This window comes from Tachypleus tridentatus, chromosome 12, assembly GCF_004210375.1.
Source record: "Tachypleus tridentatus isolate NWPU-2018 chromosome 12, ASM421037v1, whole genome shotgun sequence".
Classification (NCBI taxonomy): Eukaryota; Metazoa; Arthropoda; class Merostomata; order Xiphosura; family Limulidae; genus Tachypleus; species Tachypleus tridentatus.
This window is the reverse complement of record NC_134836.1, coordinates 61,635,182-61,660,414: the sequence shown is the minus strand read 5'-3', so window position 1 is coordinate 61,660,414 and position 25,233 is coordinate 61,635,182. Positions and strand designations below refer to the sequence as shown.

The window sequence follows — 25,233 nt, the reverse complement described above, 5'->3', positions numbered from 1 at the left end:
ATTAAGCCTCAAAATAGAAACAATTGTAGTCTATTAATATTCTCAAATCTAATCGGCATTGTCTTATTATTGAAAAAACAACAATTATTAATTCATATCCTGTATATTTGTCTTTAAAGAAATCTGTATTATTGTTAAACGAATAAAAAGAATAAACCAATCACTTGATCCAGAGCTGGTACACAACAAACTCAGCAGTTGTGAGAACCATACTTGTACAAGTCATTTGTTGTATTCCTGATGAGATCTGTAATTAACAAAACGCGTACAGTCTTCAAACTTATTTCGTTCAACCTTATAATAAATGAACTTTCACTCGATGACACAGTTTTGTTGTGTACTATGGTACCAGATAATAACACTGACAGGGAGTTTGGAAGAAGTGTGATCACAGAGTTAATCTTACTCCGATAAATAGGAATTCATTAGATTAACTGTTCAGTGATTCTGGACCTTACTAAAAGTTTAATAACGATAACATTAGAATACACTGACGAACTATCTTATAGTTGGTTTCATTGACTTATGTTGGTGATGTCCACATCATATTAAAATAAAGGAATAACTTTGTTAGCTTACAATATACTTAAATATTTGATGTGAAAAATAATTATTGTAGTTTCCATAGCAACCTAACTAAGGTAGAACAACTTCCTTTGGGTTAAAGAGTGCGATAAAACATGGCGGTGAGATAAAAGCATAATCAATAATTTCATTCCTTAGCTCCCATACTAAACCAATAGTTGTCTCATTATGTGATGACGTAATTAATATCACCGTGTTATCAGCCGTCAAATACAATCGATAAACGTTTCATACAGCATGTCCGTGTTATGTTGGTTTCTTATTGATAAACGTTTCATACAGCATGTCCGTGTTATGTTGGTTTCTTATCGATAAACGTTTCATACAGCATGTCCGTGTTATGTTGGTTTCTTATCGATAAACGTTTCATACAGCATGTCCGTGTTATGTTGGTTTCTTATCGATAAACGTTTCATACAGCATGTCCGTGTTATGTTGGTTTCTTATTGATAAACGTTTCATACAGCATGTCCGTGTTATGTTGGTTTCTTATCGATAAACGTTTCATACAGCATGTCCGTGTTATGTTGGTTTCTTATCGATAAACGTTTCATACAGCATGTCCGTGTTATGTTGGTTTCTTATCGATAAACGTTTCATACAGCATGTCCGTGTTATGTTGGTTTCTTATTGATAAACGTTTCATACAGCATGTCCGTGCTATGTTGGTTTCTTATTGACCTGAGGCCCGGCATGACCTAAGGTATCCTCTTTGTAATCTTACTGTAACGAGTTCGAATTCCTTTGTCATACATTCTCACCGTTTAAGCCATGGAGGCATTATAATGATACAATCAGTCCCATTATTCGGTGATAAAGAGTAGTCCAAACGTTACCCATGGGCGGTGTTGGCTGGTTGCCTTACTCTTGGCTACTGTTTCTACGTTAGGAACGGATAACCCAGATAGTCCCGAGTCACATTCAACAAAACAACTTTGGCCTACTTTCTTGTCAGAAGTAAAAATTATTGTTACAACTGTAGTCGTACAGTCGTCCAGTTAACATGTCGAACTTATGGGTAAATTGTGTACATTTACATCCGGAACGTCTCAATAAGTTATTATTATTTTTATATATGCATCATACACTTTATCTTACAAATTTAAAAGCGCAGAATATAAATTGCGACGACAAGACATTAGTTACGTGTGTGTGTGTTAAATATAACGTAGCTGAAATTGGCAATAAAATGTGTAACGTAGAGACCTAATCCTTGTTTTGATCGGCTCTACCATTTTACTGTGAACTACAGTTTTGACTATTCAAAGCTCATCAGCATAGCTCGGGTAAGCAAATCAAAGATATAGCATTAAGCATCTTATAATGATTAAATGTAAAATATCTATGGGGTTTTGTCTTATAATGGTTAAATATGTATAATATATATGGGGTTTTGTCTTATAATGGTTAAATATGTATAATATCTATGGGGTTTTGTCTTATAATGGTTAAATATATATAATATCTATGGGGTTTTGTCTTATGATGGTTAAATGTATAATATCTATGGGGTTTTGTCTTATAATGGTTAAATATGTATAATATATATGGGTTTTTCTCTTATAATGGTTAAATAGGTATAATATCTGGGGTTTTGTCTTATAATGGTTAAATATGTATAATATCTGGGGTTTTGTCTTATAATGGTTAAATATGTATAATATCTATGGGGTTTTGTCTTATAATGGTTAAATATGTATAATATCTATGGGGTTTTGTCTTATAATGGTTAAATATGTACAATATCAATGGGGTTTTGTCTTATAATGGTTACATGTGTATAATATCTGGGGTTTTGTCTTATAATGGTTAAATGTGTATAATATCTATGGGGTTCTGGCTTATAATGGTTAAATATGTACAATATCTATGGGGTTTTCTCTTATAATGGTTAAATATGTATAATATCTATGGGGTTTTGGCTTATAATGGTTAAATATGTACAATATCTATGGGGTTTTGTCTTATAATGGTTACATGTGTACAATATCTGGAGTTTTGTCTTATAATGGTTAAATGTGTATAATATCTATGGGGTTTTGTCTTATAATGGTTAAATATGTATAATATCTATGGGGTTTTGGCTTATAATGGTTAAATATGTACAATATCTATGGGGTTTTGTCTTATAATGGTTACATGTGTATAATATCTGGGGTTTTGTCTTATAATGGTTAAATGTGTATTATATCTATGGGGTTTTGTCTTATGATGGTTAAATATGTACAATATTTATGGGGTTTTGTCTTATAATGGTTACATGTGTATAATATCTGGGGTTCTCTCTTATAATGGTTAAATATGTATAATATCTGGGGTTTTGTCTTATAATGGTTAAATATGTATAATATATATGGGGTTTTGGCTTATAATGGTTAAATGTATAATATCTATGGGGTTTTGTCTTATAACGGTTACATGTGTATAATATCTGGGGTTTTCTCTTATAATGGTTAAATATGTATAATATCTGGGGTTTTGTCTTATAATGGTTAAATATGTATAATATTTATGGGGTTTTGTCTTATAATGGTTAAATATGTATAATATCTATGGGGTTTTGTCTTATAATGGTTAAATATGTATAATATCTATGGGGTTTTGGCTTATAATGGTTAAATATGTATAATATCTATGGGGTTTTGGCTTATAATGGTTAAATATGTACAATATTTGTGGGTTTTTGTCTTATAATGGTTACATGTGTATAATATCTGGGGTTTTCTCTTATAATGGTTAAATGTGTATAATATCTTTAGGGTTTTGTCTTATAATGGTTAAATATGTATAATATCTATGGGATTTTGTCTTATAATGGTTAAATATGTATAATATCTATGGGGTTTTGTCTTATAATGGTTAAATGTGTATAATATCTGTGGGGTTTTGTCTTATAATGGTTAAATGTATAATATCTTGGGTTATGTCTTATAATGGTTAAATGTATAATACCTGGGGTTTTGTCTTATAATGGTTAAATGTATAATATCTGGGGTTTTGTCTTATAATGGTTAAATATGTATAATATCTATGGGGTTTTGTCTTATAATGGTTAAATATGTACAATATCTATGGGGTTTTGTCTTATAATGGTTACATGTGTATAATATCTGGGGTTTTCTCTTATAATGGTTAAATATGTATAATATCTGGGGTTTTGTCTTATAATGGTTAAATATGTATAATATATATGGGGTTTTGGCTTATAATGGTTAAATATGTATAATATCTATGGGGTTTTGTCTTATAATGGTTAAATATGTATAATATCTATGGGGTTTTGGCTTATAATGGTTAAATATGTACAATATTTGTGGGTTTTTGTCTTATAATGGTTAAATATGTATAATATCTATGGGGTTTTGTCTTATAATGGTTAAATGTGTATAATATCTGTGGGGTTTTGTCTTATAATGGTTAAATGTATAATATCTTGGGTTATGTCTTATAATGGTTAAATGTATAATACCTGGGGTTTTGTCTTATAATGGTTAAATGTATAATATCTGGGGTTTTGTCTTATAATGGTTAAATGTGTATAATATCTATGGGGTTTTGTCTTATAATGGTTAAATGTGTATAATATCTATGGGGTTTTGTCTTATAATGGTTACATGTGTATAATATCTTTGGGGTTTTGTCTTATAATGTTTAAATATGTATAATATCTATGGGGTTTTGTCTTATAATGGTTAAATGTATAATATCTATGGGGTTTTGGCTTATAATGGTTAAATGTTTATAATATCTATGGGGTTTTGTCTTATAATGGTTAAATATGTATAATATCTATGAGGTTTTGTCTTATAATGGTTAAATATGTATAATATCTATGGGGTTTTGTCTTATAATGGTTAAATATGTATAATATATATGGGGTTTTGTCTTATAATGGTTAAATATGTATAATATCTATGGGGTTTTGTCTTATAATGGTTAAATATGTATAATATCTATGGGGTTTTGTCTTATAATGGTTAAATATGTATAATATCTATGGGGTTTTGTCTTGTAATGGTTAAATATGTATAAAATCTATGGGGTTTTGTCTTATAACGATTAAATATGTATAATATCTATGGGGTTTTGTCTTATAATGGTTAAATATGTATAATATCTATGGGGTTTTGTCTTATAATGGTTAAATATGTACAATATCTATGGGGTTTTGTCTTATAATGGTTAAATATGTATAATATCTATGGGGTTTTGTCTTATAATGGTTAAATATGTATAATATCTATGGGGTTTTGTCTTATAATGGTTAAATGTTTATAATATCTATGGGGTTTTGTCTTATAATGGTTAAATGTTTATAATATCTATGGGGTTTTGTCTTATAATGGTTAAATATGTATAATATCTATGGGGTTTTGTTTTATAATGGTTAAATGTTTATAATATCTTTGGGGTTTTGTCTTATAATGGTTAAATATGTATAATATCTATGGGGTTTTGTCTTATGATGGTTAAATGTATAATATCTATGGGGTTTTGTCTTATAATGGTTAAATATGTATAATATCTATGGGGTTTTGTCTTATAATGGTTAAATATGTATAATATCTATGGGGTTTTGTCTTATAATGGTTAAATGTTTATAATATCTATGGGGTTTTGTCTTATAATGGTTAAATGTTTATAATATCTATGGGGTTTTGTCTTATAATGGTTAAATATGTATAATATCTATGGGGTTTTGTCTTATAATGGTTAAATATGTATAATATCTATGGGGTTTTGTTTTATAATGGTTAAATGTTTATAATATCTTTGGGGTTTTGTCTTATAATGGTTAAATATGTATAATATCTATGGTGTTTTGTCTTATAACGGTTAAATATGTATAATATCTATGCGGTTTTGTCTTATAATGGTTAAATATGTATAATATCTATGGGGTATTGTCTTATAATGGTTAAATATGTATAATATCTATGGGGTTTTGTCTTATGATGGTTAAATGTATAATATCTATGGGGTTTTGTCTTATAATGGTTAAATATGTATAATATCTATGGGGTTTTGTCTTATAATGGTTAAATATGTATAATATCTATGGGGTTTTGTCTTATAATGGCTAAATATGTATAATATCTATGGGGTTTTGTCTTATAATGGTTAAATATGTATAATATCTATAGGGTTTTGTCTTATAATGGTTAAATATGTATAATATCTATGGTGTTTTGTCTTATAACGGTTAAATATGTATAATATCTATGCGGTTTTGTCTTATAATGGTTAAATATGTATAATATCTATGGGGTATTGTCTTATAATGGTTAAATATGTATAATATCTATGGGGTTTTGTCTTATGATGGTTAAATATGTATAATATCTATGGGGTTTTGTCTTATGATGGTTAAATGTATAATATCTGTGGGGTTTTGTCTTATAATGGTTAAATATGTATAATATCTATGGGGTTTTGTCTTATAATGGTTAAATATGTATAATATCTATGGGGTTTTGTCTTATAATGGCTAAATATGTATAATATCTATGGGGTTTTGTCTTATAATGGTTAAATATGTATAATATCTATAGGGTTTTGTCTTATAACGGTTAAATATGTATAATATCTATGGGGTTTTGTCTTATAATGGTTAAATATGTATAATATCTATAGGGTTTTGTCTTATAATGGTTAAATATGTATAATATCTATGGGGTTTTGTCTTATTATCGTGCCCTGTTATAGGTCTGCGGAAAAAATCGTTCACGTGCTGTTATCTGAAGGAATCATAAAAACCGAATGTCTGTCGGTCAGTCAGTGGTTCACATTCGACTTTTCCGAAGTTCTTGAATTACACGAGTCAACTTCCACTTCTTTTTCTCTTACAATACTTCCTCTTTTGATAGCTCGTTCTCATTTTTAGTTGAATTCAATCGCTCACGTAGTGTTTATATAGTTCCTTAGTATCGATACTTTAACCGCTAACGTAGGCTTATATAATTCCTTGGTATCGATACTTTAGCCGCTAGCGTATGCTTATATAGTTCCTATATAATAGCTTGTTTGTTTGTTTGGAATTTCACGCAAAGCTACACGTGAGATACCTGCCTAGCCGTCCCTAATTTTGCAATGTAGGACCAGAGGAAAGGCAACTAGTCATCACCACCGACAGTCAACTCTTGAGCTACTCTTTTACAAACGAATAGTAGATTGACCGTCACATGAAAGGGCAAACATGTTTGGTGTGACGGGGATTCAAACCCGCGACCTTCAGATTATGAGTCGAACGCCTTAACCCATTTGGCTATGATGGGCCTGAAAGCTTGTCAGTGAGAGCGTTTCTGTACCAATGATTTGTTTATTTTCTTTTGGTTTCTTAAAGCTAGAAGATCATTTTTATACGTCTTTCCACATGCGGTAAATTTGTAAGTACGTATTGGACGATTCAAGTTTGATAGGCTTTGGCCTTTTGCCATTTTATGGGCTTTTAGACTTGCAATAATAATTTAGTTTTCCGTTTTAGGGCACGCCATGGCCAGGTGGGTAAACTGCTCGACTTGCGCAAACTCATGGTTGCAGGCTCAAATCCCTATCTCACCAAATATGCTTGCTCTTTCAGCCGTATGTGTGTTATTATGTTGCGGTCAATCCCTCTGTTTCTTGGTAAGAGAATAGGTAGTCCAAGAGTTAGTTGGTGGTGGGTGGTAATGACGGGGTGCCTTTTCCCTGGTCATACACTGCTAAATTTGTGACGGCTGGTGCAGATAGCCTTCATGTAGCTTTACGCTAAATTCAAAACAAAGCAAACAATATGCGCTTTGGGATAGTGAAGGAGTTATAAGTTCTTTCGACAGACAGTAATTGGTAGTGGATGCTATTCATTAGGACGACTATATGAAAATAAATTACATCAGCTAATGATGATTCTATACAGCACAGGCGTGGAAAGTAGTGGAAACATAGCTGCCACAGATCGACTGTATAGGTCGAAATATGCTTCGGAAAAAGGAAAATATCCTGGAACAGCTGCGATAGTGTGTTTAAAGTCGATCTACTTTTGACACCAATCACGTGTGTGTGTTAGTATTGTGACTGTTAACATATTAATAGTTAAGGATAGCAAAAGCAAGTTGTTACAACTTATGTTAATATTCTCCACTGTTAAACATTGTGTATATATTATATATATTATAACACTGTAGATTATGTTAAAGGTGTAGATGTAGTCATCTACAGAAGACGTCACGTGCATCTTTAGACTTGTTCTCCACTGTTAGACATAGTGTATATATTATATATATTATATAACAGTAGATCAAGTTAAAGGTGTAGTTGTAGTGATCTACAGAAGTCGTCACGTGCATCTTTAGACTTGTTCTCCACTGTTAGACATAGTGTATATATTATATATATTATATCACAGTAAATCAAGTTAAAGGTGTAGTTGTAGTCATCTACAGAAGTCGTCACGTGCATCTTTAGACTTGTTCTCCACTGTTAGACATAGTGTATATATTATATATATTATATCACGATGACCGAAGAAGGTCGAAACGTTGTTCGCTCTTCTATATAAAATATTTTCTCAACCCAAACGAGCCGTTTTTGCATATATATTTCTCAACAAGTGGGTTTCTCGACATCACTGATCATCTTTAGACTTGTTCTCCACTGTTAGACATAGTGTATATATTATATATATTATATCACAGTAGATCAACTTAAAGGTGTAGTTGTAGTCATCTACAGAAGGATGTCACGTGCATCTTTAGACTTGTTCTCCACTGTTAGACATCGTGTATATATTATATATATTATATCACAGTAAATCAAGTTAAATCTCAGTTAAACATTTAAAATATACATAACTACACAAAATCTTAATATATTTGAAGAAAGTGTCCTATTTCAATTGTTCCGTTGTTTTAATGGGTTTTCTCATGCGGTTAAAAGAGAACTCTAATTCTTCAACAGTTTCATGAAGTTCATTTTCCCTTTTCATTTTTGCAAACAATTTGATACAGTTAATATAACTTAACATTTGTGATGAAGTAGGAATTTCAATTTCCTCACTATCTTTTCCATTTTGTTCATCTTCTGAATCTCTCACACTGTCACCATCATGAGATTCTATTATAGATTTTAAATCAATTTCATCAGTTTCTGTTAAAACATTCTTGTCAACGTTCACAAAACTTTCCGTGTTCACAGAATCATCTGCATCAATCAGTTTGGATTTTACTAAAATTGTCATAACAAACAACTTCTCCAGAATCTCCACCATTATCAAGAATAAATCCAGTTTTAAAAGCACTTTATTACACACTCACCTTTTATGCATTTGATTGAATGACTTAAAATACAATTACATCTAACGCGTCAATTTTTATGGTCATTTCAGATGCTCTCTTACAGTCATCCATGTTTGTAGTAATGTACTAAAGCTTCAATTTTCTGTATTTTAGTTCTACACACTGTATATTTCTATTACCTAATGGCTGTAGAACTGATGTTGTACATGGAGGTAGAAAGACTAAATGAACATTTGAAAGTTTAACTTTTGGGTTACAATTTGCATTGTCTAGGAAAAGTAAAATATTCCTATTTTCTTGTTCCATTCTTAATTCCTCTAATATAGCACTTGTCACCCACACTTTATTATTCGCTTTCCATTCCACAGGAAGTTGGTTCTTTCTTAAATTTTTTAAACAGTGCGGATTTTCACTTTTACCTATTACCCATGGCAAATTTTCCCTAAATTTTAAAATTAGGGAAGATAGGAAATTATTTTTTTCGTGAGAATTATTTAAAGAGTAAAATTTTGCATTTAAAAACAAATAGTTCTACAAATCAAGAATCTAATTTAACTGCAAAAGTAATGACAACAGAAAACAAAGAACAGAATATATTTGACCAATAACAAAATGTCCGAGAATTTATTAATATTTAAAATAATTATTAATTAAACAACAATTTATTAATATTAAAAGAAATTATTTATTAAATAAGAAATTAATATTTAATCACAAGCATTTTTCTGCCTTACCCAGGTTCTCATCCTACTTGTTGATAGATGAGGTAGGTGAAAGATAGTTTGCCATCTGCATTACACAAGTTCTGTCATATAGAGGGCCTTTTATAAGAGAAATCTTAAGATAATGCTGCAACATCTTGATGTCTCCGGCTTCACAGGTTTCCGCCCAATGCAGTTTCTGGCTTAGGTTTTACTGTATTACCAAGTTATTTTTCGCATATCACGTGCCCACGCGGTATTCATTATCTGTTATCGGTATTGTTTACTAAGCAAACTTTACTTCTCACTAGTAAACTTCCGAAACTTTTAATTTTCTTAAGGATGAGTTGATTAAAATATTAATTCATTTTCGAAATATTTAAGGTTTTTGTTTAGTAAAATTTAGTGTAAACTACTGGTATGTAAGCCAGGCTTGCGGGTCGAAAAGTCTAGGTTTCGAGACAACGTGGTGTGTTTGTACACGTTAGTGATATGTATGCCAGGCTTGTGAATTGAAAGGTCCAGGGTTCAAGATCAGGTTATGTTGTGAATGATGCTTCTCACCTTCAGCTTTGTGTGCGATATAAAAGAAACAGTTAAACATAGTATTTAGTTTAAAATACCCATTGTACAGAGGCTTAATTTAAAGGGCTTATATGGATGAATTCTCCCCTCAAGCTCAAGATGGAACCTTAATGGTCATTTCTTACAGAGATATTTCTAATCAGACTGAATTAACCCATATAAATTAATTGCCCCACAACATAGGGCTCCCAGATGAACCAAGAACCCCTGCGAGGTTATCCTACTTTTCCCTTAAGAGGATACAGGACTAAATCCCAGTTACAACAGGAATGTTCAAATTCCCTGAAGACGACAGCAGATCAGCAGCTGGAACATGGGATATAAACTAACAAGTATTTAGTGTATAGTTACAAATAAACGAATGGTCAAGTAGAGATGTGTAATAAATTAAAAAGTAGTTGTTACTTTCTCTCTCTGGTGTTTGGGTATATATCTTTTGTATACCCATGAGGGTCAGGTACACCAGACCTCTTCCTCCTTCCATTACATTGTTGGAACTGACTGATTAATATGGATTAATATCAACTTTAGACTGGTCCTTTTCAGGACAATGTCCATTTATATTTTTTCTAATTTTTTTCAAGTCTAGTACGTAGGTGGCTGTTTTAATTTAGCACTATTTTATTAATTATTATTATTTAAATTTGATTTTATCAGATGTACAATATTAACGGGGAGAGGTGTTGGAAACAATAGCACCCTGGATATTGATGTGTAATACTGTGAATTTATCCATGTTTAACAGAGTTCATGACATGTGTTAACATTTGTGGTAGGTATTTTTCGATGTTTTTCATAACTATTTTAATGATTATGTCTATTAGCCTGTTTTCATTATTTGGATTTGTGTATTCTGTCAATATTTCAGAGAAGGTAGAAGTAATGGCATCGGTTAGTGTGTTTTCAATAATCATAGGTGTGGTTTTGTGTGTGTCTTCTGTTGGTTTAGGTAGGTCTTCATTACTTGATGATGGTTTTTCCTGCATGAATGATGTTTTCTTGACTACTGCAGCATATGAGTTTGTTTGTGTTTTCTGGTGTTTCAGTAGTAGTTGATTTTGATTGTTCTTGGATTTTGTTTGTTTGTGGCTTGTTTATGTTTGGATTTTAAGTTCGTGTAAGTGTGCCGTAAAAGATATGTATTTTTGGCATCCTTTATAATTTGCCGTGTGTTCTTCCTCACAATTGCAGCATTTAGGTTTGGGGTTTAATTTGGAACATTGTGATATGTGATGATTTTCTACACAGCCTACACAGCGCGCAGTTGCTTGGCATGCAAAAGTAAACTCTCTCTCTGGTGTTTGGGTGTATATATTTTGTACACCCAGGAGGATTAGGTACACCAGACCTCTTCCTCCTAAGTTGTTACTCATTTATAAAATATTTTATTTGTAAATGTATTGAATTTCGCGCATCTGTGTGAGCCAGTTGTCCCTAATTGATAAGTGTTGTTTGAATTCAAGCACAGAAGTATACAATGGGCTATCTGTGCTCCGCCCCCACGTGTATCGAAACACGGATTTTAGTGTTGTAAATCCGCAGACATATCATTGTGCCGCCATTTATATCTGTCTGTTTGGTTATAGCAAAGACACTCCGAACTATCTACTATGTTGACTGATGGGAATCGAACCTGTGGTTTTGGAGTTGTAGCTCAGAAGGCTCACCGCTGTCCCACAGGGAGACCTTTAAAAGCGATAGACTAAGAGGAAATACATCAATTTGTCATCAACTCTTGAACACCTTTACTAAATAATAGTGGGATTAATTATCACATTATAACGAACCCATTCTGAGAGGGCGAAAATGTTCGGTGACAGGATTCGAAGTCGAGACCCGAGTTAATAAATAGGTTGGATTTAATTAATAAACTATCAGCCGTCACAATGATTAATATTCCATCTCAGAAGCCTTACGTAAGCATTATGCCGACTTTAAATATTCTATTCTTGAACATTTTATACAATGAAGCGTCAAAATGAAGACTTCCACAACAGCTGTTAACGTTACAGTAAGTAAAGAATTAAAGCTTGTATGTTTATGTTGTTTACGTTTTGAGGTTCTCTGGGTCTTGTTTCACCTTAAATACATTATATTGGCGAACATTAAGTTTGTTTGTATTTTGTAATAAAACCATCTTTTGTATTCTAAAGCCGGCTGGTATGGGTATTAAAACTTTAATTAAAATAAAGTACAGAAAACGTTGCAACCTTTTTAGGTCATCTTTAGGTTTAACAAGGGTCGAAACGTTGTTCTGTACTTTATTTTACATAAAGTTTAAATACCTATAGCAGCCGTCTTTAGAATGTATTTTTTTTACTTCAAGTGGGTTTCTCGTCATGATGGAAAACCCTCATTTATCATTTTTTACAAAAAAATACTGTGTTGTTTTTTCCATGTTTGAACTTCTACCGCTGGTCAACTGCTCTCCAAGTCGAGTAACAACTTACTGTATTATTGTTGTTTTCATGTTCTTGTAGTTACAGCTGTGAGTACAGCTCGATAAATCAAAGAAGACATCGTAATAAGCCTGGGCTGTACAGACATTATCTATAACGGCAGTTCCAGTACTTAAACCAATCTTCATGTAGAATTTCAGCTTATGAATACGTCAGCACCGCCATTCTGTTAAAAAAAAAAAAAAAAATCAACAACAACTTACGCTCTGCAGCGATTGGTAACCAATTTTGTATTCTATAAGTTCCCACGTTTTCAGGAGTTTCTACCATCTTCAGGTTTAATGACACACGTTTCAGGATGTTTACGAAGAAATGTGAATAACATGTGGTGTATGAATGTGAAAACAAAATGTGATCCGTTCTATAACGTCATCATACATTATGTGTAACTTAGATCTTTACCCAGTTATATATAACGTCATAATACATTATGTGTAACTTACCTATTTACTCAGATTATATATAACGTAATCATACATTATGTGTAACTTAGCTCTTTACCCAGATTATATATAACGTCATCATACATTATGTGTAACTTAGCTCTTTACCTAGATTATATATAACGTAATCATACATTATGTGTAACTTAGCTCTTTACCTAGATTATATATAACGTAATCATACATTATGTGTAACTTAGCTCTTTACCTAGATTATATATAACGTAATCATACATTATGTGTACTTAGCTCTTTACCTAGATTATATATAACGTAATCATACATTATGTGTAACTTACCTATTTACCTAGATTATATATAACGTAATCATACATTATGTGTAACTTAGCTCTTTACCCAGATTATATATAACGTCATCATACATTATGTGTAACTTAGCTCTTTACCTAGATTATATATAACGTAATCATACATTATGTGTACTTAGCTCTTTACCTAGATTATATATAACGTAATCATACATTATGTGTAACTTAGCTCTTTACCTAGATTATATATAACGTAATCATACATTATGTGTACTTAGCTCTTTACCCAGATTATATATAACGTCATCATACGTTATGTGTAACTTAGCTCTTTACCTAGATTACATACTTTCTCCCATCTTTTATGGAAACCACTGCTAATAATAAATACCTTTAATAGTTCTCAATAGAACTTCGTTTGTAAAGTCAGTTTTATTTCTTGATGTGCCTTTTAAATGATTGAAATTTACCACAGAAATATTAGACGGGTAGAGGAAACATGTAAAAATAAAGTTTTCTGATTCATTAGATTTCAAATCAAGTATGCCCAACTCTTAGGTGTCTTTAGTCCTTTTATGAAATGACGTAGTGAGTTGTGATGACGTGCTGTTCTTCTTCATTTCTAACAAGTGGTTTAAACGTACTGATAGTTGTGTCCGACTTGCCTAGCTATATGGTTCATACGTCGTATTAATTGCCGACGGGTTCTGTTTACTTTCGTGTTCAATTTGCCAGTTTGGTTGACGTGAAAAACTACAATCAAAGCCACACACGGACAACCTCGAATCAGTCAACCCATAAAAGTCTTGATTATTTCTGGTATAAACTTTTTGTAACATTAAACTTTATTAATGTTTACAGGGGACTGTATATATATATAAATGAATGAAAAGCATTGTCCTGAAGCACGTGCTTTCGCGTGTCGCCTCGGGTCAAATCACCTATCCTTCTAACGTCTCCAGTCTAATCATTGTTAAAACCACCCACGTGCGTCAGGTGAGAAAATGGTCGAGTTAAATGGTGCCAATTTTTTTTATTTAGAACTTCCTTTGAGTTTATTCTCTGTATTAAAAAACACGTTATAAACTGAGTCATGAATATCATATGGATATAATTCCCTATATATTGTAAAGCCAGGAGAGGTTCTGCAGGGAACACCAAGAAAACAAAAGATTGGCTTATTATAAACAGTTCATGCGACAACGCAAGCGCTGACAGGGGTAAAATTAACCCTGTCTGGAACAACTGTTCAAACAAACAGTAATGTTGTTGGGAGAAAAACGAAACAGGTTGTGTTTAGATGCTATATATGACAACTAAAGAAACACGTGTTTCCGGTTATTAACGAAGCAGTAATATAACCAATGTGAAGTCCGACCTTAACTTACAGGATAATATCACGTAATAAATAATAATTGTTTTTTTGTATGTGTCTATTCAAGTTAACTTTTTTTTTTTCGTTAGTTGAATTCAAAAATTAGTTGCGTGGAAAAGCTTTAGAAGAAATATATTTACGCTTTGTGATTTCTAAAGATAACGAAGAAAAATCTCTTTGTTAAAACTATTTTGAAAACAAAGTACCTGGGGAGCGTCTGTATATGTCCATGAAATATACGTCACATCAAGATGACATGAGAAACTATTCGGTGAACTTTGCACTCGTCTAAAAATGAAGCTCTTGTGTACTTCAACTCGCAATCTTCAGGTTACGGAATCGAAAAACGTGTCGCCGAACAACACCCTCGCCAAATTTAGCCATGATTATGTGATGGTTAAGTCCACTATTCGTTGCTAAATTGTAGCCCAAAAGTTGGGGGGTACAATGTACTGAGTAGTTGCATTTTTTCTAGTCTATCACTTGACACTAAGGGGCCGTTATCACAGAGAGCCCTCGAATAGCTTTGCGTAAGATTTATGAAAAATATCTAACATTAATTTCGTGACATGTTAGTCCTATTGACTGTCAATATAAACGTATTTGTTTATGAAATGATTTAATAAATATTTGGTTTCTCATGGAGATAGTTTACTGTCATTTTCGTTACATAAATAAACTCTCAAAGAATGCTCTATTATTTAAAAGTTGAGCTCATGTGCATTCGTTTTTCTCCAATATTTTGTAAAGCGATGGTCGTTAGTGGAAATAACATTGGCTATTCGTATCTGTAGGAGTTTGTAATAACAACACTGCTCCAAGTGTCAGTTCAATCAATCGAATCCTGCGAAACAGAGCAGCGGATAGAGCGGCAGCAGAATTCGCTCGGGCCGCAAGTTACGCCATTTATTACCCGTATACTGCAGCTTTCCCGTGGGGTTCGACAGTGACAGCCGCAGCTAATCATTTATGGCCGGCCTTCTCTGGGGCTCCACTCCCTCTGGGAACAACCACCGATCAAGCAGCGCTGGCTACAATGGTTTCTTTACGAGAACATAGAATAACAGGTATGTAATTTTAAAGTAGACGTGATGAGGAGAAATGTTCTGTATTGAAAAGTAAGTTGATCGGATTTTGTTATTAACTCATAAATATAGTGTTATACAAGTTCACATATTCAGGTGTTAGAAGGATACGAGTGTATAATACTCACATATTTTTATGGTAATAAAACTAAGATATAAGCTGGTAATATATCATAGATGTAATAGTTTCATTTGTGTAAAACTAAGGTATAAGCTGGTAGTGTATAAGGAGATGTAATAGTTTCATCTGTGTAAAACTAAAATGGCCAGCATAGCCAGGTGGTTAGGGCATTTGACTCGTAATCCGAGGGTTGCTGGTCCGAATCCCCGTCACACGAAACATGTTCGCCGTGTGGTCGTTATAATGTGTTGGTCAGTCCCACTATTCGTTGGTATAAGAGTAGCCCAAGAGTTGGGTGTGGGTGGTGATGACTAGCTGCCTAAGACTAGAGTCTTACACTGCTAAAGTAGGGACGGGTAGCGCAGATAGTCATCGTGTAGCTTCGCGCGAATTTCAAAACAAACCCAAACCAAAACTAAAGTATAAGCTGGTTGTATATAAGATGTACTAGCTTAATTTGTGTAAAACTAAGATATAAATTAATCACTGACAGGGTTAATCACAGTCTTTGTTTGGTTTTATTAATAAAACGTTTTCTGTTGTAAATACGTATTTCATAAACCCTCTTTAACATCAAGAACCTGAGATATATGTGGACAAACCTAGTCGATTCATATTGGAAACTCGTTTTACGTCCTCGTCTTCACAGTCACTTCTGGACTGTATGTCTCTGACGATTTCGACAGAAACGCACTAAAAATATAGATATTCATAAATCACCTTGTAGCCTGATATTTTAAACGTCAGATATACATGATGTTGTTGTTCCAAGATATTCATGTCATACATTCATAAACATGGGCTGTTAAACTAACGGACACTTGAAACCAGCCCTTATCATTCGAATATATATAAAAATTCTTTTAAAATTCTTTCTATTTGCTGTATCTACCACGTCTGAAGGCAACTAATTCCAAGAGCCAACCATACTGTTCATTGCTATGCCTCGTTCTAAAGATACATACATATTACAGGTATTAATATTTACTGTTCATTGCTATGCCTCGTTCTAAAGATACATACATATTACAAGTATTAATATTTACTGTTCATTGCTATGCTTCGTTCTAAAGATACATACATATTACAAGTATTAATATTTACTGTTCATTGCTATGCCTCGTTCTAAAGATACATACATATTACAGGTATTAATATTTACTGTTCATTGCTATGCCTCGTTCTAAAGATACATACATATTACAAGTATTAATATTTACTGTTCATTGCTATGCCTCGTTCTAAAGATACATACATATTACAGGTATTAATATTTACTGTTCATTGCTATGCCTCGTTCTAAAGATACATACATATTACAAGTATTAATATTTACTGTTCATTGCTATGCCTCGTTCTAAAGATACATACATATTACAGGTATTAATATTTACTGTTCATTGCTATGCCTCTTTCTAAAGATACATACATATTACAAGTATTAATATTTACTGTTCATTGCTATGCCTCGTTCTAAAGATACATACATATTACAGGTATTAATATTTACTGTTCATTGCTATGCCTCGTTCTAAAGATACATACATATTACAAGTATTAATATTTACTGTTCATTGCTATGCCTCGTTCTAAAGATACATACATATTACAGGTATTAATATTTACTGTTCATTGCTATGCCTCGTTCTAAAGATACATACATATTACAAGTATTAATATTTACTGTTCATTGCTATGCCTCGTTCTAAAGATACATACATATTACAGGTATTAATATTTACTGTTCATTGCTATGCCTCGTTCTAAAGATACATACATATTACAGGTATTAATATTTACTGTTCATTGCTATGCCTCGTTCTAAAGATACATACATATTACAAGTATTAATATTTACTGTTCATTGCTATGCCTCGTTCTAAAGATACATACATATTACAGGTATTAATATTTACTGTTCAATGCTATGCCTCGTTCTAAAGATACATACATATTACAAGTATTAATATTTACTGTTCATTGCTATGCCTCGTTCTAAAGATACATACATATTACAGGTATTAATATTTACTGTTCATTGCTATGCCTCGTTCTAAAGATACATACATATTACAAGTATTAATATTTACTGTTCATTGCTATGCCTCGTTCTAAAGATACATACATATTACAGGTATTAATATTTACTGTTCATTGCTATGCCTCGTTCTAAAGATACATACATATTACAGGTATTAATATTTACTGTTCATTGCTATGCCTCGTTCTAAAGATACATACATATTACAAGTATTAATATTTACTGTTCATTGATATGCCTCGTTCTAAAGATACATACATATTACAGGTATTAATATTTACTGTTCATTGCTATGCCTCGTTCTAAAGATACATATATATTACAGGTATTAATATTTACTGTTCGTTGCTATGCCTCGTTCTAAAGATACATACATATTACAGGTATTAATATTTACTGTTCATTGCTATGCCTCGTTCTAAAGATACATACATATTACAGGTATTAATATTTACTGTTCATTGCTATGCCTCGTTCTAAAGATACATACATATTACAAGTATTAATATTTACTGTTCATTGCTATGCCTCGTTCTAAAGATACATACATATTACAGGTATTAATATTTACTGTTCATTGCTATGCCTCGTTCTAACGACGCACTTTAACACTGTTGTTGTTGTACCACGGAGAATAGATCTCCGTATTTTAGAGTTTTAAATCTGTAAATTTTCCGCTGACTCACCGAGGGACCATTAACATAAAACTTCATCATCTGCTAAATTTCTATTGGATAGAGAGCTTTAAGTGCTTTACTCCTACACCAATTACCGTCTAGAACATATGTTTGCAGGTTCTGATTTGATATAAATATTGCTAGTTCGAGATACTACTCTACTGTACGGTCCTCGTAAAAACAATTCATTCATGTTGTGTTTTCTCTCATAACATATATGACGTAACAGTTGTTTAAAATAAACAAATTCTTTCAGAGACTTCCCACACCAAAACTCAAACTGAACAAACGTCAGAATACGTCTGTTTGCTCGATGGACTCAGCAGATAGCCCGATGTGGCTTTGCTATATGAAAACACACACACGTGTGTTTGTAGCACATCTGACTGAATGATGACGACACAAGAGTTGTTGAAACTCAAGTTTCTAGAGTTTATCAAAATTAGATTTACTTCACTTTTGTTTATTTCCAAGGTACGAATATTAATTTATTGGCTACGACAAACTTGTTAATGAACTCTTATATAAATAATTGGACTTAATAGGTTTTGTCATATAATAAGAATTATTAATGTTAACGTTTGTTTTGTAGGTTGTGAGAGCATTAATTCATACAAACTAACAATATAAATAAGTTGGTTTTAATTAGTTTGTTTCTCATCAGATGTTATTATCAGGTTTATTATATTTTAAATATTGTATCCTATATCTAGTTTCTTAGGGTTTTTCAAGAAATAGTTAATAACAACAGTATTCCAACTGCAATAATATATTCTTCTAATTCGATGCCGACGACGCGTTTCGCTAGATCCAGGATTCATCAGGCCCAATGGGAATACAGCAGACTGGACTGAAAGAAATGGGTAGTCCAGAATGGGTACTGTGAAAAACTTTTATACGCTTTTTAAATTGTTGAAAATCCCTAAGGGACTAGATATGAAATTCGTTGTCAAAATTATTAAAGATTGAATAATAATATAATATTAATAATAATATAATATTAAAGCTTTATCACTTTGTAGACGTCTTTCACACCTCAACCTTTTTTGTTTATTTCTTAACATTGGCGAAAGTATTTCGCTGGGAAAAATAATACACACCTCAGTGATGTCGAGAAAACCCACTTCTAGAGAAAAATATTTATGTAAAAACGGCTCGTTTGGGTTGAGAAAAAAATTTACGTAGAGGAGCGAACAAATCTATCTATGTAAAACGGGTGGTATGGATAGAGAAAGCATTATGTAAAGGAGCGAACAACATTTCGACCTTCTTCGGTCATCGTCAGGTTCACAAAGAAAGAGGTAACTGACCGGAAGCTGACCACATGTTTGAAAGAGGTTGTGTAACTGAGTGTCAGAATGTAGAGGGCGGTGTTAGATGTTTGAATAATTTTATATTATTTATATTATTATTTATTATTATTTTTTTTAATATAGGAATAAAGGTGTTCCTTTGTATTGGTTTATTTTGGGCTTCAGTTGTTGAAAAAGTAAGGCTTCTTTAATTTTGCGTTTTTTGTGTTTGTTTCTTTATTTTGTATTTGAGTGTTTTCTATGGTTATGTTGTGTTAATTTGACTTGTTGTGTTCGAAAACGTATGAAGGTGACTTTTGTTCTTTGAATCTGGTTTCCATTTTTCTACTTGTTTCTCCAATATAGAAGTCGTGGCAGTTATCACATTGTATTTTATAAATAATGTTGGTGTGGTGTTTGTCAGTGTAGTTTTCACACAGTATAGACCTCAGTTTTGTGCATGGTTTTTGAATAAATTTGGTACTAACTGGAATGTCATATTTTGTTACTAGTTTTTGTCAAATGTTGGTTATCTTTCTGCTGATGTCGGGAATATTTGGTATGCAGCAGTATATGGTTTCGTGATTTTTCAAATCGTGGAATATATACTCTTCAAAAAACGAAACGCAAAAGGCAAAATATGAGACAAATTGTTAACAAGTTTATTCCGGGTAGTTCTGTATGACACATGTGAAACTTTGCACATTCACTGCTGAACATTCAAAGTCTGCAAAGGCGACGTCCACGCTCTCTAGGTGAAGTTTAACGTCACTCAACGTCAATAACGAGTATGCCCCCCGTGAGCATCAATAACTGCTTGGCATCTTCTGCTCATGGAAGCGATGAGATGACGAATCACATCCTGTAGAATGGCTGTCAACTCAGCCTGCAAAGCTGCTGCAAGCTGAGGTAGAGTCTGCGGTTGAGGTTGTCGCCGTCGCAGACGTCGGTCCAACTCGTCCCAGAGATGTTCGATGGGGTTTAAATCTGGTGATTTGGAGGGTCAGGGAAGAACGTTGATGTTGTGGTGTCTCAAGAAGACAGTGGTGAGTCGGGCTGTGTGAGGACGGGCGTTGTCATGTTAAAACATATCATTGACGCTCACCATGATGGGTTGCACATTGGGCCTAAGAATCTCGTCGACGTATCATTGAGCCGTAAGATTCCCTCGAATGTGCAAAAGGTCTCTTCTGGCAATGTAGGCGATGGCAGCCCACGTCATGACGCTGCCACCACTAAATCTGTCAACATCCTGCACACAGTTTGCTGCAAAACGTTCACCTCGACGACGGTAAACACGGGTCCTTCCATCCTGCCTACGAAGCATAAAACGTGATTCATCGCTGAACCAAACATGCCTCCATCGTCGATGAGGCCATACCCGTTGTGCCCGAGTCCACTGCAGCCGTGCTTGACGATGTTGCTGGGTGAGGATGACGCCTCTGACTGGACGTCGAGATCGGATTCCTGCATCTCGTAGACGGTTACGTACGGTCTGATCAGAAATCCTACGCAGCCCTGGTATGGTTGAGGCAGTAGACGTCGCAATGGTGGTCCTATCCCGAAGGTGACGTAATCGGATGTTGCGAGTTTGTGCGGGCGTGGTTACACGAGGTCTGCCAGATCGTTGACGGTCACGAGTTGATCCATGTTGTTGGTGACGATTCCGTAGCCTTGTGATGGTGCTTGGGTGGACATTCACAGCTCTGGCAACATCTTATCGAGATTCGCCTGCTTCCAAGCGACCAATGGCGTTGTTGCGTTGTGCCTCAGTCAGTCTTGGAGTAACTGTATTGCGTGTCGGTGGCTTAACATTGAGCTATGGAAACCGAGAACCCGTCACTTTTATAGGGATTTTGCACATGTTGCACGTGCAGAACATGCAGATCTCAAAACAAATTTATTGGACACGCATGCGTTTTGGCGAAAAATCCGATGTTTTCCTCCGTTTTCAAAGTGCACAACTTTTATTGTCATTTTGGTCTGACAATCAGTGCCTTAACACGAGTAACATCACATACTCTGAGCTTGTAACGTTATTACATATATTTCTCTTTAAATAACAAAAATATCTCTTTTGCGTTTCTTGTTTTGAAGAGTATATTTACTTTTGTTGGTTGATTTTGCTTTCTGTCTAGGTGTGTGCGTATAATGTTTTTTACGGTTTGTGGAGGAAACTTGTTGATGTTGATGAAGTATTGTTTTATTTTGTCTAATTTATCGTTAATTTTATCTGGTAAGCATAGTTTTATAGCTGTGTTTATTTGGTTTCTTAGTATGTTGAGTTTTTGTTTTGTTTCATGTGCTGAGTCCCAAGGAATGTATAGTCCAGTATGGGTGATTTTTCGGTGGATTTCTGTTTTAAATTGTGTGTTGGTTCTTGTAATTTTGAGGTTAAAAAATGATATTTGATTGCTTTCTTCCTGTTCACATGTGAAGTTAATGTTGGGATGTGTAGAGCTAATGTGATTGAAAAAATTAAGTGTGTGTTCTGTAGATGTGAATCCCGCAATCGTGTCATCTACATATCTGTACCAGTATAGTGGTGGATGAAATGCTATGTTAATTGCTTGTGTCATAAAAACATTGGCTAGAACTGGTGATACTGGGTTGCCCATGGTTAGGCCATTTGTTTGTATATAGTTGTGATTGTTGAACATAAAATTTGTCTTTATCGTTGTGAATTCTATGAGGGTTGCTAACTGGTTACTTGGAATTTCTATAGTTGGGTTAGGGTCTCGGATATAGAGTTTTAAGGCTATCTTGCAGGCTTCAGTGGTTGGAACTTCTGTAAAGAGGGATATACCATCGAAACTGGCCATTAAGGCTTTATGATTAAGTTGATTTAGATTAGACTTGAAATTAAAAGAGTCTTTGATGAATGAGCTGGCTGATGTTACATATTTGGAGAATGCCCATGCTATGTATTTACCAAGATTGTAATTAAACGATTCATATGTGGACATTATTGGTCGTAATGGACAATCTGGTTTATGAGGTTTGGGGATGCCGTATATTTGTGGTATGCGTGAGTCGGTTTTGCGTAGGTAGGAATATAGTGTTTGTGAAATTGTGTTGGCTTTTTTCATTTGTTAGCAATTTGTTTAGTTGCGTCTGGTGTGTCTTTGTTGGAGTTGTGTGTATTGGTTTAAATTTGTTCGTGTCTGATAGGATGTTATTCATTTTTTGGATGTATTCATTCGTGTTCATTATGACTATAACGTTTCCTTTATCTGCTTTTAGAATTTTTATGTTTTTGTCTTGTTTTAGGTTTTTTAATGAAATAAATGTCTTTTTTGTGATGTTTTTTAGCTTTCTGTTTTGTGAAATTATGTTGATGGTTTTGTGAGAAAATTCTTTGAAAAAATCGTTTAAGATGTTGTTTTTAGGTGTTTCTGGAAAATATAAATTTTTAATTTTTCCTGGGAAGTTTGGCTGTTGGATGTCAATAAAATTGTCTAAGTTGTCTTCTTTCTGTTGGTTGTTTCCTTGTTTTTGTTTTCTGTAGAAAGTATCACAAGTCTCCTGGCTAGATCTTCTAAACATGTTTTAATTTCTATGGTTGGAATGTACCTAGGTGCTATTGCAAAGTTGAGTCCTTTGTTAAGTAGATGCATCTCGTCTGTGTTTAATTGTCGGTCGGATCTGTTAATTATGAAGTTAGTCAACGGTTTGTCGTTTTGGTGTCTTTTCTGTTGTTTGCATCTTAGTTTCTCTAGTTTTTGTTGTGGCAGGTCGTTTTGTCTCTGCCATTCTTAGTATTGATTTGGTTTATGTTTCGTTGTATAAGTCCGTAAATCTCTGGTTTAATGCAACATGCCAGTTGATGATCTAGGTTCATTTTTTGTTTTTGTAAGTCATGTAGTTCTTTGTATTTTGTGTTCAACGTGGCTCTAAGTAGTTTTTCTGTAAATTTTGGATAATGTTTGTGTATTTATTAAAATTGTTGATAGTTTTACCTTCACAATACACACCTCAGTGTATTGTGCGCGTATAAGGCTGAGTATTCTTGGAATTTCTATGTAAACTCGTTATTTTGGTAAAGTCAAAAATAACGTCTGCTTGTAGTTTTATTGTTCTAAAGGACTTTGGTTTCAAAATCTTAGTGTCAAATATTTTTACCAGCTTTGAGAAGTAGTAATTAATATATTCACTAACCCTAGAACAATATTATTTAATATGTAAAATAGGTTACTGTTTAATTATTTATATTTTGGGATATATAACCTAAACTTTGATGAAACAATAATCTGGAATATCAGTTACATATTTCTCAACATGATATTATCAGTTTTTCGTAATTCTCTCTAATTAATTCGAAAATAAATAATTTATAAAGTGTAAAGTCTGAAAATGAGGCATCTATTTAGTGTAATGGATTCCTACATTTTTATGAAGTGCACGTATTTCATTTACATTAACTGTTTCTTTCTCGTGGATTTATTGAAAATATTTCTATCAATTCTGTTTCAGGCATTAGTGGTAAAGACACTGAAGAGAAAGAAGGTTCTGATGTCTCCAAGTTCCGAAGGAACCGCACAACTTTTAATCCTGAACAGTTACAAGTTCTAGAAGAAGAATTCGAAAACACACACTATCCGTGCGTTAATACACGAGCGCGCCTTGCCGCCAAAACAGACTTATCAGAAGCTAGAGTGCAGGTAAGGTTGTTTTCAGGAAAGAGGCGTGAAGCCCACCAGTGTCACACAGGACTTACAACGCTACAAACCCTTTGTGTAGCTTTGTGTGTAATTTCAAACAAACCTCTGTGGGGAATAGAACCTCGTCCTTTAGCGTTGTCAGTTGACTGACCGTTGTCCCACCAGAGACGTGTTAATAGGTAATTTTCAACCTATTGAGAACTTCTCAATTCACGTGAAAATAATATTACGAAACTCAAATAATAATTTGTATTAGTTCGTTGCGTTTAATTTGGAATGGAAAGCGATGTTGTGTTTGAAATTACTTAAAATAAATTTCGCGTTTCTAGTGCAGCCAAATCTCTGGTACCGAATATTGTTTGTATTTGTTATTGTTGTTTGTTTGTTTTTTTCCCGAGACATTTCCTCTGTACCTGTGTCTGTCTGTTTTGAAAATGTCTCTACTGACGGTACATAAAATGACGGATATTCAGAAGATCAGGTTTAATTCGAAAGAGTTAAATACACGGAATTCTCGCCCATTCTGATTTCATTGTGTAGAAATGTTCAGATCTTTGTCTGTTTTTAAGCGCAAAGCTACCCACTTGGTTATTTACTCTGTGTCCACCGCGGGTAATTGAAATCCATCTTTAGTACTGTATTACGAATTGGCCCGGTATGGTCAGG

General features: G+C 33.3%; 1 protein-coding gene across 2 annotated transcripts in view; it reads left to right on the top strand.

Annotated features, from left to right (window-relative positions):
* Window positions 1–24,749, top strand: part of LOC143233408 (paired box protein Pax-6-like) — a 239,046-nt gene extending 214,297 nt beyond the window's left edge. For both annotated transcript variants that reach the window (XM_076469620.1, XM_076469621.1), the window contains exons 5-6: window positions 15,485–15,757; window positions 24,380–24,749. In XM_076469620.1, the coding sequence (XP_076325735.1) occupies window positions 15,485–15,757; window positions 24,380–24,717 (611 nt within the window). In that variant the 3' untranslated portion in view covers window positions 24,718–24,749. The remainder of the gene's footprint in view (window positions 1–15,484; window positions 15,758–24,379) is intronic.
* Window positions 24,750–25,233: the final 484 nt, after the last annotated feature.